Below are 15,100 nucleotides of genomic sequence, written 5' to 3' on the forward strand. Positions count from 1 at the left end.
AAAATAAATGTGAACTAATGCATTTTTATTAATATATACAAGCGTGCTGGGAATTTCAAGCTGGGAAATGATGTCGGGGCCAGGATATGGACCACCGGGTTCCCCCTGAAGCCCCAGGACCTCTGACGATGATTAAGCGTAAAAACCGCAAATGTTTTTTAAATGCAGTGCAAATGCTTGCGGGTCATGCTCGATGCTTTTGCTATATATACTATATAGACTGTATGTGTGTTATTTTTTTTAGCTTCTTTTGAAGTTGAGAGCGACTAAGTGAGTAGTTTGTTGGATCGTGTTGAAATATTTAGCACGGCGCGTACGTGCCGACATTGTTGCCGGTCTCTCTCTCTTTGCTCCGGATTGGATTTTATATATATTTGTACAAACAGCGTCGAAAAATTCCAAAATAAAAGTGTGTCAAGACCCAATTTCCACAACCCATTTTCCACCACAAAAAAGAAAATAAACGCTTGCATTCAAGCTAGTGGAAAGTAAGTGCAAATTCGCCATTTACAGATACAGATTCATAATAATAGTTGAATTGCCAAATGTCCAGCAAATAAAAGAAAATACTTTGCACTTAAATGTATTAAATTTACATTTTTCGTTTCATTTACTTACCCAAGGCCTGATGATATATGCTTTAGACAGCCAGAAACATCCATTTTTAGGTTGTATATTTCGGGAGATCTTCCTGTTGGAGAAAATAATAAATACAATGCAGATTAATAAATAAGTTTTTCAATTCTTTTAAGAATTACTTAGTTTTCTATATTATTTTAAACGTAATTAAATAAATTAATCAAAAAATGTAAAAAGAAATGACTGACATCTTTCGAAAGCCACAATATTTCGAGTATCCCAAATGGGATAATTTTTTTTTCGAGTTAAATTCATGTCCACCATGAATGAATATATACATATATATATTTCCATGAGGGGGGTTATGCTACTGCCACGACAAGTATTATCCACTTCTGTTCGATGCGTTCAAATGAAATGAAAAAGCCAACAAAGTGGCATTCGGAGACGGCACTTTGCATACTAAGAAGTGTGTTTCTTTTGAGGGGGATGGGAAATAAAGGAATAAATAGGAAAAGCAAATAGAGCGACGCTCTATTGACATTTTAGGGTTTCATTGTAAAGCAATTTAAATTATTGTGTGTATATATTTCTATTTCGCTCAGCTACTATTTCTATTCCCTTCCCTCACTCTGAGTGTGTGTAAGGGCACTTTTTTTTGGGGGGTAAGAAACATTTTCAACTTAAGCATTCAAAGGACATCGTGGCCGCGACTCGCATCGTGTCCTGTTCCCATTCTTCTGCCGCCGATCCTTCGGCTGGATTTTATTTTGTGCAAATTTTTCAAATGTTATCCTTAATTTAGTTTATAAGTAGATGCCAGGCACGTTCCAGGCAAATGACATTTTATTTGTGGATTTTTATAGACTTTCCCCCCTTTGTGTGCTGACTGGGGGGTGGAGAAAGACGAAAAATAGGTCGTAATTTGTGTTTCTATGTTCTATCCCTCTCTTTCTATATCTCTTCTATGTTCTTCCTTTTTTTCTGGACCACATGTGTCTTTGATGAGTCACACAGGCAGAGGAGTTGGGGCATGGGCGCGGTTATTGCCCCCACTTTTTTGGGGGGTTGATAAGCCAAGGGGATCATATACAATATTGGGAATTCAGAAAAGATAATACAAATAATCATAATTTTTGTTGAAACAATAAATACGTTTTTGATATGAAAATGCTCTTGAAAGCTTTGTTTTTACAACAACAACATTATTACAACACCATTTTTTAGAACAACGTTTTGTCTTTTTGATTTCCCGAAAAAACATTTTCTACAATAACAAAACATTTTAACATAACAAAATTTGTACAACAATAATATTCACAACAACAAAAGTATTCCGCTAAAATGCCCCGTAAATATTAAATAAATTGCTTTAGGGGACTACGATTGTTGTTGTAAAAATTTTGTTGTTGTTGAAGAAAAAAGGCAGGCTTATTAACATTTTCACTACAATTTCATGAATTTCTGTATTTCATACACCATGTCGAAAAGGACTTCTTTACTTTTGCCTAAAATTAGAATATCCTGCTAAAGTGTATAAAAATCAACAACAGAAACATAATTAAGTCTTTTGACTTATCCCCAATGTGTAAATATCTGGAGGAAACAGCAAAAACTGTTGCGAGTGAAATGAAAATATGCCACAATTGTAAAATACTTTTCAAGGGTTGTGTGGGGTGAACGGTGAGAGGTCTAAGGTGAGAGGTGAAAGGTGAAGGCTGACGTATGTTTCATAAACTGGCGCCCCTTGCCTTTTTCCCTGCTTTTCGCACACTCCCACTTGGGAAAGGAGCATAAATTGCGCACGATAAAGCAAAAATTAAAAAGCGTAAACAGAAATTGCTTTCCTTCTTTTTTTTTTCTTGGGGTTTCCTTACGGGTTTTTCTTCTTTCCCCCACCCCTCCTTGAGAGGCGGAAGAGTTTCCAGTTTGACTTCCCCACCAGTGTCGTCAGCAGGTGAAAAGCAATGTGAAATTATTGCCTTTTCATGTGAATGAAAGATACATATTTTGGAAACAATTTACAGCTGGTGGAAAATTAGAGTTTTTTTTTGTGACTTGTTTGACTCTTGTAATTAAAATCTGAACAAAAAATACTAATTAGGAGCTTTGAATTATTTATAACAAATAAATTTAAGGAAGTGTATAGAAGATTAGATAATATAAACTTTAAATATTTTTCTTTGTATATAAATAATATCAAAATGAATGATATATGTATTTATATAAATTATACCTAACATAATGATATTTATTTATTAAACAAAGTTTCCCTTATATAGGTGCTGGAGTTTACAGTTTCTTTGTCTCATTAAACTCCCCAAAATTGCATCCTTATACCAATTCTTTTTTTTTATCAATCGCCGTTGGAACAAATTTATGCTCGAAAACGTAATAAAATAGAATCCAATCGTGGTAGCAAGCATTATTTCAGTTTTTTTTTATATATTTAAGTTCTGCTCCCCACGAAAGCGAAAAGTCAGAAATGGAAAAGCCAGGCAGGAAGAGGGAGAGTCCTTTATTTTTTTGTGGGGGAGAAGTCTGGCAACCGGCTCGATACAATGGCTGAAAAAAAAGGTGGAAGACGGAAGGAAGCGGCTCACCAGCACACCTTTATTATTATTTTTACACTTAACTTCCGGTTTACGCCTATTACGCCACCCGCCTTTACACACACACACACACCTACAGAGAAACACACACAGAGATACAACCCCCGGCATCAAATTACAAAATACAACCTCCAACGTCTGCCTCTTGCTGCTGTCTGGCAGCTCCTTTCACCTTTTTCATCCTGGATGAAGTTATTGTCTCTGACATTGTGTTGTTACTTATTTCTTTTTTTCTTCTTCACTTCCTTTCTGTTCCCCCCTTTTGGAGTCCTTTGTGCCACGCATTTTCACGTGTTCGTTCCGCATAGTTCCGTTTGATACGCCACAAAGGTGTCACCCATGGAGGAGGAGCAGAAGGAGCAGGAGCAAGAGCAGGAGATCCCGGCGGAATCCCGGGCGAGGACGTCCTTTGGGGCAACGCCAGAGGATGTCCTTCCATTGGGCGATGTTGCATGTAAGCGGAAGCCGCCGATTACGTTGGTCCCATATGCCAGGATTAGGATTAGAGAATGTGTGGGAGATATTGCCAACGAAAAGGATAATATCTAAAAAGGGAATATAAAGGAAATTTCCCCAACTTGAATCATATTTTTAAGGGAATGTATAAAGAGAATTTTCGTATTTTATATTCTATAACCTGAATCTAAATTTTATTATTACAAAGGTAGCATATTTTATGCTCCAAAAATATATTTATTATTTTATCAAGTATGTATTTACTTCAAGTTCTTCTAAGTTTGTATTGGTTCAAATCAAAGTTTTCTCCAAATTTTAAACAAAACAACCCATAAAGTTATTAACCCTTTGGAAATTGGCTTAAATCTGTTTAAATTGGTTATCCAAAAAATCTCATATTTCGTGAAGAGTTTTTCACCCTTTTGCCCAACTGGTTGCCTGCATAATTTTCTTTTGAGCCTGCTCAACCATTAACTCATAACACCAAAGTGGCATAAAATATATATCGATTATAGGTATATTTCTGGCTTCCTGAATCCTGGCGAAAGGGAAAATGTGAAAATGGGAAATGAGATACATCCGATACAAAGCAAAGTCAAGGCCTTTCACGGCGCTTAACTGAGCGTCAGTTTCGTTTTTCGGCTTTTCCGGGGGGCATCCTCCAGTTTTTGAGACTAGACAAGGTGGGTTGGGTGTGGGTGTGTTGTGGTGTAGTGTGAGTGGTATGTGTGTGTTTTGGGGTGGAGGGGCTACGCCAGATATGTGAAAGAGAAGCGGCGCTGTCAGCTTTGATTGATGCGCTGGAAACTTCGCGTGAAATTGCACACCGAAAACACCAAAAACCAGAAACGGCAGTGGTGGTAAAAAAAGAAAAAAACCAGCAGGAAAACGGAAAGCACTGCGGCAAAAACAAAGCGGAAGGAAGCACTCACTGTACGCAACATGCACTGAAAACAATACTACAAATATCTCTTAGGTGGAAGCAATAATGTAAATTATACTAAATCTATTGCAGGGTATTCTAATTTCAGTTAGAAGCTTTTAAAACAGTGAAGGAGTCATTTCCGACCCTATAAATCATATATATTCTTGATCAGCATTAAAAGCTGAAACGATCTAGGTATCTTTGGTAGAAAAAAAATTATTTTTAATTTTTTCCAAATTTTTTTTAAGGGGTTTCATCGTTAAAATTTGTCAAAAAAATTGGCAAAAATTTAAATGTCTTCAAAATTTAAATTGAGTATACAGATTTATTAACCTTATAAAAACTAACATAGGACAACTTACCGAATTAAAATTAATGCATTTTTGGCTTAGTTATGATATTTAGAAAAACGTTGATTTACCCAAAAAATTAGCACATAAAAAATTTAGATTTTATATACCTAATACATAAATTTAAGGTTTTCTTGAAGGTATATCAAGGCCAAAAAGCCAATGCCACCCAAAAGTCATATAATTACGATTTGCAGTTAAAATCCTAAACAATAAAAAAGAAAACATTTGACAAACAAATTCGAAAAAATATTTAATTGAATTTTTAAGGATTACCATCATTAAAATGATCAAAAATGCGTAAAACTGTTTAATTTATTAAATATAAAAACCCACTATGCATGCTAGATGCAATTTAACTTTTAAATAAATTATAAAGAATATTTTCCAGTGTATCATAAGCACACAAACACACACCTTATGCCGCAAATACACACACATTCTATATGTCTCTGACTGTATCTCTCCTGTGTGTGTGTGTGTGTGTGCTAGGCACTTTATTTGTGTAGGACGGCTACGCTTGGCTGGGCATTCCATGGTGGGGGCCTGAAGAGCTCCACTGACGCGCTTTAAAATGGGGAAATTAAAATTCCAATAATAGCATCGCTCCTAACGGCACGAGCCCAGGTGCTTAGCTATAGATACAGGCTACAATCCCCAGACCAACCCACATATATATCGCTCTGTGCCAGAAAGGAGCCTCTAAGTCTGGCTGGCGATAAAAATAAATTAAGCCACAAATTGCAATTTAATTTAAGGTTTTCCTTAGCCTCAATCCCACACCCACAAAAGGAGGAGGCGGGGAAAGCGAAGGAGTCAGCAGAGTCGGTGGAGTTGCGACACTTTTTCGTGGCATATTAAAATAACTTGCCACATATTTCGGTGTCGCCACGTTCTCCGGTTTTTAAGGTTTTCAGGCTTTCCGGGCTTTCCCGTTTTCTCCGCCTCAGTGGGCGGTGGAGGCGGTGGTTTTGGGCTCGGGGAAAATTTATGGCATTGCAATTGCAAATATAATTAAAATTTCCAACTCACTCGCGTAACTTGTGTTTGCCTTTTTGGAAAATTATTTTTAGCGCCTGTCATCTTTCGGTTTAGCTAATTGAAGCTTAGCCGGCGACTTAACAATTTAATTGGAATTGTCAGAGGGCCAGCGGAATGGATGGAATGAGTGTGCAAATGGAACGGAAGTGAAGTTGAGTAAATGAAACGGAAGTGGATGTGGAGTAAATGGTTTTCATTTATTTAAAACTTGTCTAGAGGTTTGGGGAATGTTTTAATTGTGTCATTTGCACCATACAAGTGCATTTTTAATTGAAACAAGGAAGAAACTAACTTCGGAAAGCCGTAGTTTAGATACTGCAGTTTGAATTACAGAATCGATATTTATAGATATGTTTATATAACATGTTTTTCAAAAAATCCAACCTTAAAAAACTCATATCTAAGTCAAAAAAGCATTAATTTTAATTCGGAAAGCTGTCCTATGTTAGTTTTTGTCAGGTTAATAAATCTGTATACTCAGTTTAAAATTAAAAAATATAAAATTTTTATCAATTTTTTTTTTTTTAATTTTTATGATGTAACCCCTTAAAAAAATGTTGAAAAAAATTAAAAAAAAAAATGTTCTGTCTGGGGTAGCCAGATCGATTCTGCTTTTGATGCTGATCAAGAATATATATGGGTTATAGGGTCGGAAATTACTTTCGACAGAGTTATAAGCTTCTGAATCTAAATATCGCACTTGTGCACATATGATTCCCAACTGGTTCTAACATCCCCGGAATGAAGCGACGGCTGGTAGCTGCCGGCCAACTCTTTGATATGTGATGTGTGTGTGTGTGTGTGCAATTCCAAAAGTAAAAAGTCACTATTGTACATAAGTATGTACTTATCTTAAAGTTAACTAAATGTTGGTTATAATTCAAGTAAAACTACCCTTACATTTAGAAACAAATTATCTTTGTTTTTAATGATTAAAGGCATTTAGTTGATGGAAAATCTTTCTAAATATACGAAAATTCACATTTAATTTAAGAAATATTGTGTCCCATATTTGAGACATATTTAATTACCTATAAAAAAAGAAGTTGCTTAAAATGAAACGAAAGTACAAAGAAAATATAGAAGATGAATGAAATGGTGAGAATAAAATAGATAAATTGCAAAAAGTTAGAGGCTGCTCCTTTTTGGTTTTTTGTTTCTAATTGAATAATCGTAATGAAATATATATTACTATAAATGATTACATTTATTCATTATAATAATTTAGAAAGTTTAGTGATTGGTACATCAAAATTCGATTTAAAAAGTGACAAAATAACGATCGAATACGATTTTTGCGTTTATGTCCGAGTCCGAGATCTTCATTGATCCTTGTGCCTAGTTGGAATGAGTAAGTTGAGCCAACTTCGTCGCTGTGGAGGAATCAGATCGAAGCTGCGTGGCGATATATTGCCACCGAACACTGATCCCTTTTTGGCCTTCAGGCGTAGCTTTGTCAAACGGATAAGGCCGTTCACAACCACCTCGAAGGCCTTGTTGCGATCGCCACGAACAAATTCGTTGTCCAAATAATCATACAAGGCATCGAATCGGCGGCGATCGCGTTCCTCAGGCGTCAGACGACAAATTGCCTCGCTCTCCCAGTAGGTGGCATTAAAATCAAATGGAGTTTCCGGGAATATAACCTTCGGGTCAGGCTGGCTATCCATCAGCCTCACCAGCTGATTGAGCAACTGGAACTTGTACGGCTTGTGTGGACGTATTCCCAGTTGGAGCTGCAGCTCCTTGACCTGCTTGGCAATGTCCTCGGAAGCAGGACGCTTTTGCGATATCTCGTGCATGCGACGATAGTCATCGATCAGGGAGGAACGATCCACGCCAGCGGTGGCCAGCTCCTCGTCCGAGATGAGATGGAGCTTGTAGTAATGCTCCAGCTGCCTGTCGGTCAGCAGGCAGTATCCAAGGAGTTTTACATTGCGTGAAGGATTGTCTGAAGGTACAGATTGTGTAGTGTTTACCGCTGCTGCTGCATCACCTTCGAGGGACATCTTGCAGGTGACTTTTAACGATCCCCTAAATTAGGTTGTTTTCTGTTTGTAAAATTTTGTTACTTATCGAATTGAATTTGATTTTACAAACTAATCTGAGCTAATGGAGAAATCAGACTGGACTGGGATGGGTGCTTTACCCTTCCTTCCTGCCTGCCTGGTGGAAAGTTATTCTCAGAGCCAACTAAGCATTTGCATTTGAACATGTGTAAACTTTATTGTTGATTTTTGATGTATGTATGCATGTATAAATTTGCATTAATTAATTGCCCTTTGATGAGAGTTACTCTTCTCTGTCATTCCAGGAATATACGTTTGACGCTTGACTTTGGATAGAAACTTGTCCCCGTGAATAGTTGATATAATTTCCCTGTTACCGCCAGACGTTTTATGGCCACGTGTTGCTGCATGTTGCATCAGTTTTATGAGGGAGACTTTAGTAACTTTTAGCGCCCCCCGCCAATAAACCCCAAACTCCGAACTCCAAACACCGAACACCGTAGCCACCCCCTTTGTGGCTTTCGTCTGAGACGACAGGCTTTTATAGTTGATTAAGGCATATCAAATGTCAAATGTCACTAAAGTCGACGGCAATGTCTGTTGTAAAAACTAAACAAAACCCATTGCGGATGGCTTTATGGTGCGGTTCAGGTACGAGGTACGAGGTATGAGTATCTCCCATTTGCCATTGGGCAATAAAAGAAAAACAAGCGGAAAATAAAAGGAAATGAGGAGAATGCTAGAGCATGCAGCTTATGTGGCGGATATCGCTTTGTTAGCAAAAGCCCCCAGCCCCCCCACGAACCTTCCTTCAATTCCATTTTATTCCATTTCCCCCTCATACCGAAAAAATAAAGTAAAAGAAAAAGTAAAACAACAACGCCACTTTCTACGTCTGTCTGGCAACTCAATTGCCAGTCAGCCAAGTCAGTTCCTTGGGCCCCATCCCGCCCTCGAAACCGGAAACGGAAATTGAAGCATAAAATTGCCAAGTTTGCTGCAACACCAAAGCATTGAAACTCAAAAAAAAAAAAAAACTCGCAGAGGAAACGCGAAAATGTTGGCGATTATCTTTTCGAGATGGATATCTGCAACAGCAGCAACTATTGTTAGCTGTAAATAAAATATAGTATATCTATATAAAACAAATGCGATACAGACAGAATGAATAAGTAAATACGATATCAAATAGATTAGCTGCAAGTTGATCCCAAAAGATGTCCAGAGTGTTTCGCGTAGGACAAATTATCATTGATATTTGTTAGGGATTTTAGTACTTTAAAATTTAAAACAAATGTCTTAAAAACGCATGTTAATTTTAAATACGATTTACGTGTTCTATGAACTTTAGGGCTCACTTAAATCCCAACAACATGGAGAGCGCGTGTCACAAAAAGATAGCTAGCAATTGAGTCAAGCAATCTGTCAGGTAAATTATCCATTTTATTTGCCCACCAACACTCATTCTTAATGTTTTCGGCTCCTGGTCAAGTCCTTCAATCCCTATCCCTTGCTCTTCTAGCCATTTCGGTGGTGACTTCTACAAACGATAATTAATGAAATCTGACATCGGCTGAGGTAATGGTTGCTCCCTTACTAGATGGGTTTCAATGGGGGGCCATATACGATGGACAAGGGTAAGTGCACTGGCAAAAATTTGATTAAATAGGATACATACAAAATATTTACATATTTTTAAATAAATAGTGTGACCCTGTACTTTTCATAAGAAGGATTCTGTCCAGTGTAACCTAGCCAAAGAAAAACAACGCACTTTTTAGTTAATTTCTTGAATATGCAAATTTTAAACTACTTGTAGCCAAGTCCTTGAAATATTTTCTGCGTGTTTCTGTGTGGAGTTTGGGTTAAAAAGGGTCTCCTCCCCTCCTCTCTAGCCCTCCAGTCAAGTGTATCGATGAGTGAGACAGCGACGTTGAATGCCCTTAATGAGAAATCGTTTTAATTGAGTTTGCATGTTTATGGCTGCCTTTTCACTTGAGCATCGCCTGCAATTTTTGTGTGTGTGTGCGTGTGATGAGAGGAGGCAGGAGGACTCCATCTCCATTCCCCACAACACAGCAATCACTTTAAAAGCCAAACCTTTGAGTGGGGTTGCGTTTTGGGGTCTGGACAAGTTGGGGATCCCCCCCCAGGACGAGGTCAGCCACATATTGTCATGTACAATGGCATCGTTTGTGGGTTGAAGAGCACCACCAGGAGATGTAACCACATGCTGCTGCTGCCGCTGCTGCTGCTCCTGATGAGGGTCAATTGTCCATTAGTGTGTGTGTGTTTATGTCCTTGGGCGAGTTTGGGTAGTGGGAGTAGGAGGTAGCATCTTGGGCAGCATGTGTGGCATGCACAACTTTTGACACGCCACTTGGGGCAGACTCCTTGCCATTGCCTCTCAGCTCCTGCTCCCGCTGCAGCTGTGCCATAATTATTTGTTGATTATGTAAATTCAGGACTCTATTGATAGTTGCTTATCCCCAAGAATTCGCTCTCCACTGAAGGACAGAAGGCGTGTGAGCCGGGCACTTCAGGATTCTCAAGAGTCTGACAAAATTCAGTGGGTTTAAGTAAGCAGAAAACTTAACAAAAGACTATAGGGGAGTTGTAGTTTTTAAGAGATATTAATTAGAAATATTTTAAGGAAATTTAAACACATCCTTTTGGGGTTGCTCTTTGAGATTTTAAAGTAAAAAAATTGAACTCTTAAAATATGGCCTAGAACTTCTTTTAGAACTTCTACAACTAATTACATTTGATATACTTAAAGTTTAAGTATACATAATAACCCAGAATAAGTGCTTATTTCTAAATTAATAAGTTCACATATTTGTAGATATTTTAAATTTTTTCTAGGGTATCTGTAGCATGTTTGAAATACCCTTTGAAAAGAGCATACTGTGAGCTGTGACAGTTGTATAAAAATGCAGCTAAGCGGGGACTTTTGGTGTCAGCATTTATATTTATCCCTGCGGGACAAGGATCGCTAGGATGGAGCAAGGACGAAGGCTACTGCTACTGCTAAAGGCGGCTGTTTGTGCAACAAAGCAAATTGCTGTAATCCATTTTCCGGGCGCATCAGCTGCTGCTGGAGTGCAGAGCAGAGCCGTCTCCCCCATCTCTCTCCCGGGATCTGCTGCTGTTTCCCCTCAAATGAAATGGATTTTTATTAGATTTTGCTTGTAAAGAAGATTTAAATTTATTTCGTTTTTGTTGGACCCGCCCGGAAAAAACAGTTGTGCTTTGCTCCCTGCACATCTCCACCAACTTGTTGTTTCTTATTTATTTATTTGTTCTTATTTCATGCTTTCGCATTTCGGTATCTTTCGCTCAGTTTGTTTACTCCTTTCACTGCCTTTTTTGTGGAAGATTAATGATGCTTTCCCTTCGTTTCTTCGAAAGTTTATTCGTAAGGTCACTATCCGCGCCCATCGACAAAAACTTGAAAGTTTACGTGGCCTTCAGTTTCTTCTTTTTCAATTTCTTTTCTTAAGACAAATTATAGCTAGCTTTGCTATACCCTTTCTCTTTCATATATATTTCTTGATTGCTGCTTAAAATTCCCAACCAGTTTTATACATAATCCCAGAACGTCAGGCGACACTTGACGACTGCAATTACAACATGTTAAGCATGGATTTCAATTGGTTTTGGTCCTGCCTCCCATTCGATATTCGAGTTTTGGGCCATGTCAGCACAAACGGAGGGAATTCCAGCAACTGGAGGGGGATTCCCCGCAGACTGGCGCCCTGTCAGGGCTATAAAATGTGCAACTAATACGATTACCAGGCGAGACGAGACGAGACGAGTGGAGTCTGTGTGGAGTCCGTGAGTTGCAGCTTTAATGTGGCAGCCAGGCAGGCAGCTAAAAATCGAGGGTGTCCCCAATTGGGGGGTGAAAGCCCCAGGAGGGGGAAGAGTCCTGGGGGGTGGTGGTGCTAAGCTTAGTCAAATATATTTTAAATTATGATAAATTGACTTTCGGCTAAAGGAAGTTGACTTGGCAACATCAATGCTGGCGCAACTTTTGGCTCAAAGTTCAAGACAATCACTGGGAGAAAGTATGAAAGGCAAATAGGGGACAAAAATATGGAAATTTGTATGTTTTTTAAGATTTAAAAACTTTTTAAATACTTTAAGAAGTCTATTAAATAGATTGTAACTCATTACATGTATAAAAATATAAGTTTTATGCTTGTAGTGTTATTTTTAAATAATAATAATTAAATAGATAAATGGGAATTAGTTTTTAAATATATCTTTTAAAAATTCCTTCTACTTTTTAACGAGAAAAATAACTCAAATATGGTTTTATATAAATTTGTACCATAGTTTTAACTTATACAAGAAAAGAAGCTAATTTCGGGGACCTTGTAGTGAAAATTGATCATAACTAAGTCAAAAATTCATACATTTCAATTCGGAAAGCTGCACTGTGTTAGTTTTTATGAGATTAACAAATCTGCATACTCAACTTAAATTAAAAAAAAAAAAATTTTTTGTGATTTTTTTTTTGCAAAGTTTAACCCCTTGTAAACTTTGAAAAAATTTCAAAAATATTTTTTCTTCCGGAGGTGTCTAGATCGATTCGGCGGTTGATGCTGATCAAGAATATATATGATTTATAGGGTCGGAAATGACTCCTTCACTACTTTTTAAGCTTTTGAATGAAATTATAATACCCTGGAAGGGTATACAAAATGTGTAATTTAATTACAAGTTTTATAAAGAGAATAGTCTTTAAATCTTAAATAAATAAATTATTAAATGGCTAACCCTTTTGGTATATATCTATTATTATTTTTGAATACTTTCCAGCACAAAATATACATTGAAATACAATCTAATGACAGAGATATAATTATCAAAGTTTCCTTTAAGAAATACTCAGATATTATATTAATGGAAGTACAATTAATTACTGGTATTATTTTCAGTATATATATTTTTTGTACTCAACAAAGTTCATATAATATATTTTTTTTTTCTCTGCTGGGAGGTGACTTTTATTTGGGGGTTGCTTGGCTTGGTTTTGGGTGCCTTGGCCTTCTTGTATGTCGGCATCTTGCCGGGCCTGCTCTTGTGCCTTCTTGTCATCTTATTATGCAGAGTCTGGCAAAGCGTGACAATGAGACAATGTCGTCAGCGATGTCGTCCATTCCACATCCTTACCCACATCCGCATCCGCAAGTGCATTAACCGGGAGGCGACTTAAGCGCGTGCTAGTTGAATTTATTGCGGAAGAGTCTCTGCCCCGCCCTCATTCTGGATGCTGGGAACTCTCCAAGAGCAATTTGCAGTTTTACGCTTACTTAAATTGTGTCTAAAATGACAAGGGGTTGCTACCCAAAAAAAAAAATGCTAAACAAAAAAAGGGGTAACATAGGGGTATAACAGAGAGTCCAGAGAAAACCCCTCGGAGAACATCCCCAGGAGGCGTAAAATTTTTATTGTTATGTCTTTTATACTTTTTTTTTCGCGCCGGCTGTTGTTACATTTTAAGCGTTATGTTTATGTCGGTTTGCTGTATGCTGCTGTTGTGCCCGCAATCGATATTAATATATTTTTTTTTTTTGTTTAAGGGGGGCATAGAAATTGAAAATTATGACGGTGCTGAGTGGATTTGTTGCATGTATACTAACAGCTACTTGTATTTACCCAAAATAACTCTCCCAGTTTGCCCCGATAAATCATACTTCCGGCCGAGCATTGCTATCAAGCCTAATAAAACAAAATGGTTGGGTTTACAGAGGCTTAGGTTTAAAGGGACTTTAAGAGATATATAAAACAACACATAGACTTTATTTTATAAAGAAATTTCTATGTTAAGTTTACAAGAATTATATACAACCCGACCCTATAATAATCAATAAATTATATAAAGCCCAACATTTCTTTACTTTCAAAAGGTTTTCATACTTCATTTTGAAAACAATTTATTTGTAATTTAAAAACGTGAACTAGTAGTACCTTATATATTTAACAACCTTAATCGTTATTATAGGATATATATTCACAGCTCTCAATCATTGATTACCCATCAGGACATACTATTTTATATATCTAAATAAACGCCCCAGATCTGTGATCTCTTGGCAATAAAACATAATTTGTTTAAAAGCTTTTTTTTGCTGGCATCTAAAGTGTTTTCTTTTGGTCGTTTGGATAAGGGAAAATGCGTGGCTGCCCCCTCATCAGTAGCAGCCATCGATTGACATGATTTGCATTTGGAAAATCTTGCGGAAATTAAAAAACAAAAAAAAGGCAAAACAAAGGGGAAGGCCGCAGACCGCAGCTATCGCTTGCCGGAATCTCTAGTAAGCCGAGTTTGTGTGGACAAATAGACCGCATATATATGTAAATGGGATATATATGGGATGTATATGGTACATGTATGGGATATTCCATCCCCCAAATGTCAGTGCCACCCCCAAATGCAGTGTACTCATCCCAATATTTCTTACCCCATCCTAGTATTGTCCTGTTATTTGAACCCAAGTCTGCGGCCTGTTACGTAATGTGATAAGAATGCGAACCCCATACCCAAAAGGGTCCCCTTTTGGGTCATGTTCTGGCCGGGATACTGTCTATAAGGATGCATGACTGGATGTGGGTTTCTCTATATATTTATATATATATACTTTGCACTCTTCATAGTCCCGAAATTTTTAAAAAATCACTTTTAAAAGTCGAATTAATGGTTTTTTTTTTAACTTATATACCTCAGAAAAATCAATATTATATTTAATTGTAACTTATTTCAAGGTATTTATTTAAATTTTACTTTACAATCACTATTTAGTTTAAAAAATGAGTGGAATGATATGAGTGGAAATAAATGTATATTGATGTATTTTGTAACCTTTAAAAATTTTAATTTTACTTGTTGACACAAATTTTAAAGATTTTAACTTATTAAATAGTATTTTATATAAATTTGTTTGTATTTATCCTTCTTTTTTAACATCACATATAAATAAATATAAAATGAAATCCAATGCCAAAGAAATGATTTTCTCAATTTCCTTTAGCATAAACATCCCTAAAAAGTAGGCAATATTTTTAATTCAACCTTAAGCCTTGGTATTCCTTAGTCAAAATTCTAATTATAACAATTTC

At 36.9% G+C, this 15,100-nt stretch overlaps 1 protein-coding gene across 1 annotated transcript; it reads right to left on the minus strand.

Moving 5' to 3' along the window:
• Positions 1-7,149: 7,149 nt before the first annotated feature.
• On the minus strand, positions 7,150-8,141 carry LOC147643316 (uncharacterized). The gene has a single exon (XM_086836138.1). The coding sequence runs from the start codon at positions 7,970-7,972 to the stop codon at positions 7,286-7,288; it is 687 nt and encodes a 228-aa protein (XP_086692264.1). The 5' UTR covers positions 7,973-8,141; the 3' UTR covers positions 7,150-7,285.
• Positions 8,142-15,100: the final 6,959 nt, after the last annotated feature.

This window comes from Drosophila serrata, unplaced genomic scaffold (assembly GCF_035046125.1).
Source record: "Drosophila serrata isolate PLE 108 unplaced genomic scaffold, ASM3504612v1 contig_276, whole genome shotgun sequence".
NCBI lineage: Eukaryota > Metazoa > Arthropoda > Insecta > Diptera > Drosophilidae > Drosophila > Drosophila serrata.

Coding starts and splice junctions, on each gene's coding strand:
- LOC147643316 (XM_086836138.1), bottom strand. CDS start 7,972: ATGTCCCTCGAAGGTGATGCAGCAGCAGCGGTAAACACTACACAATCT.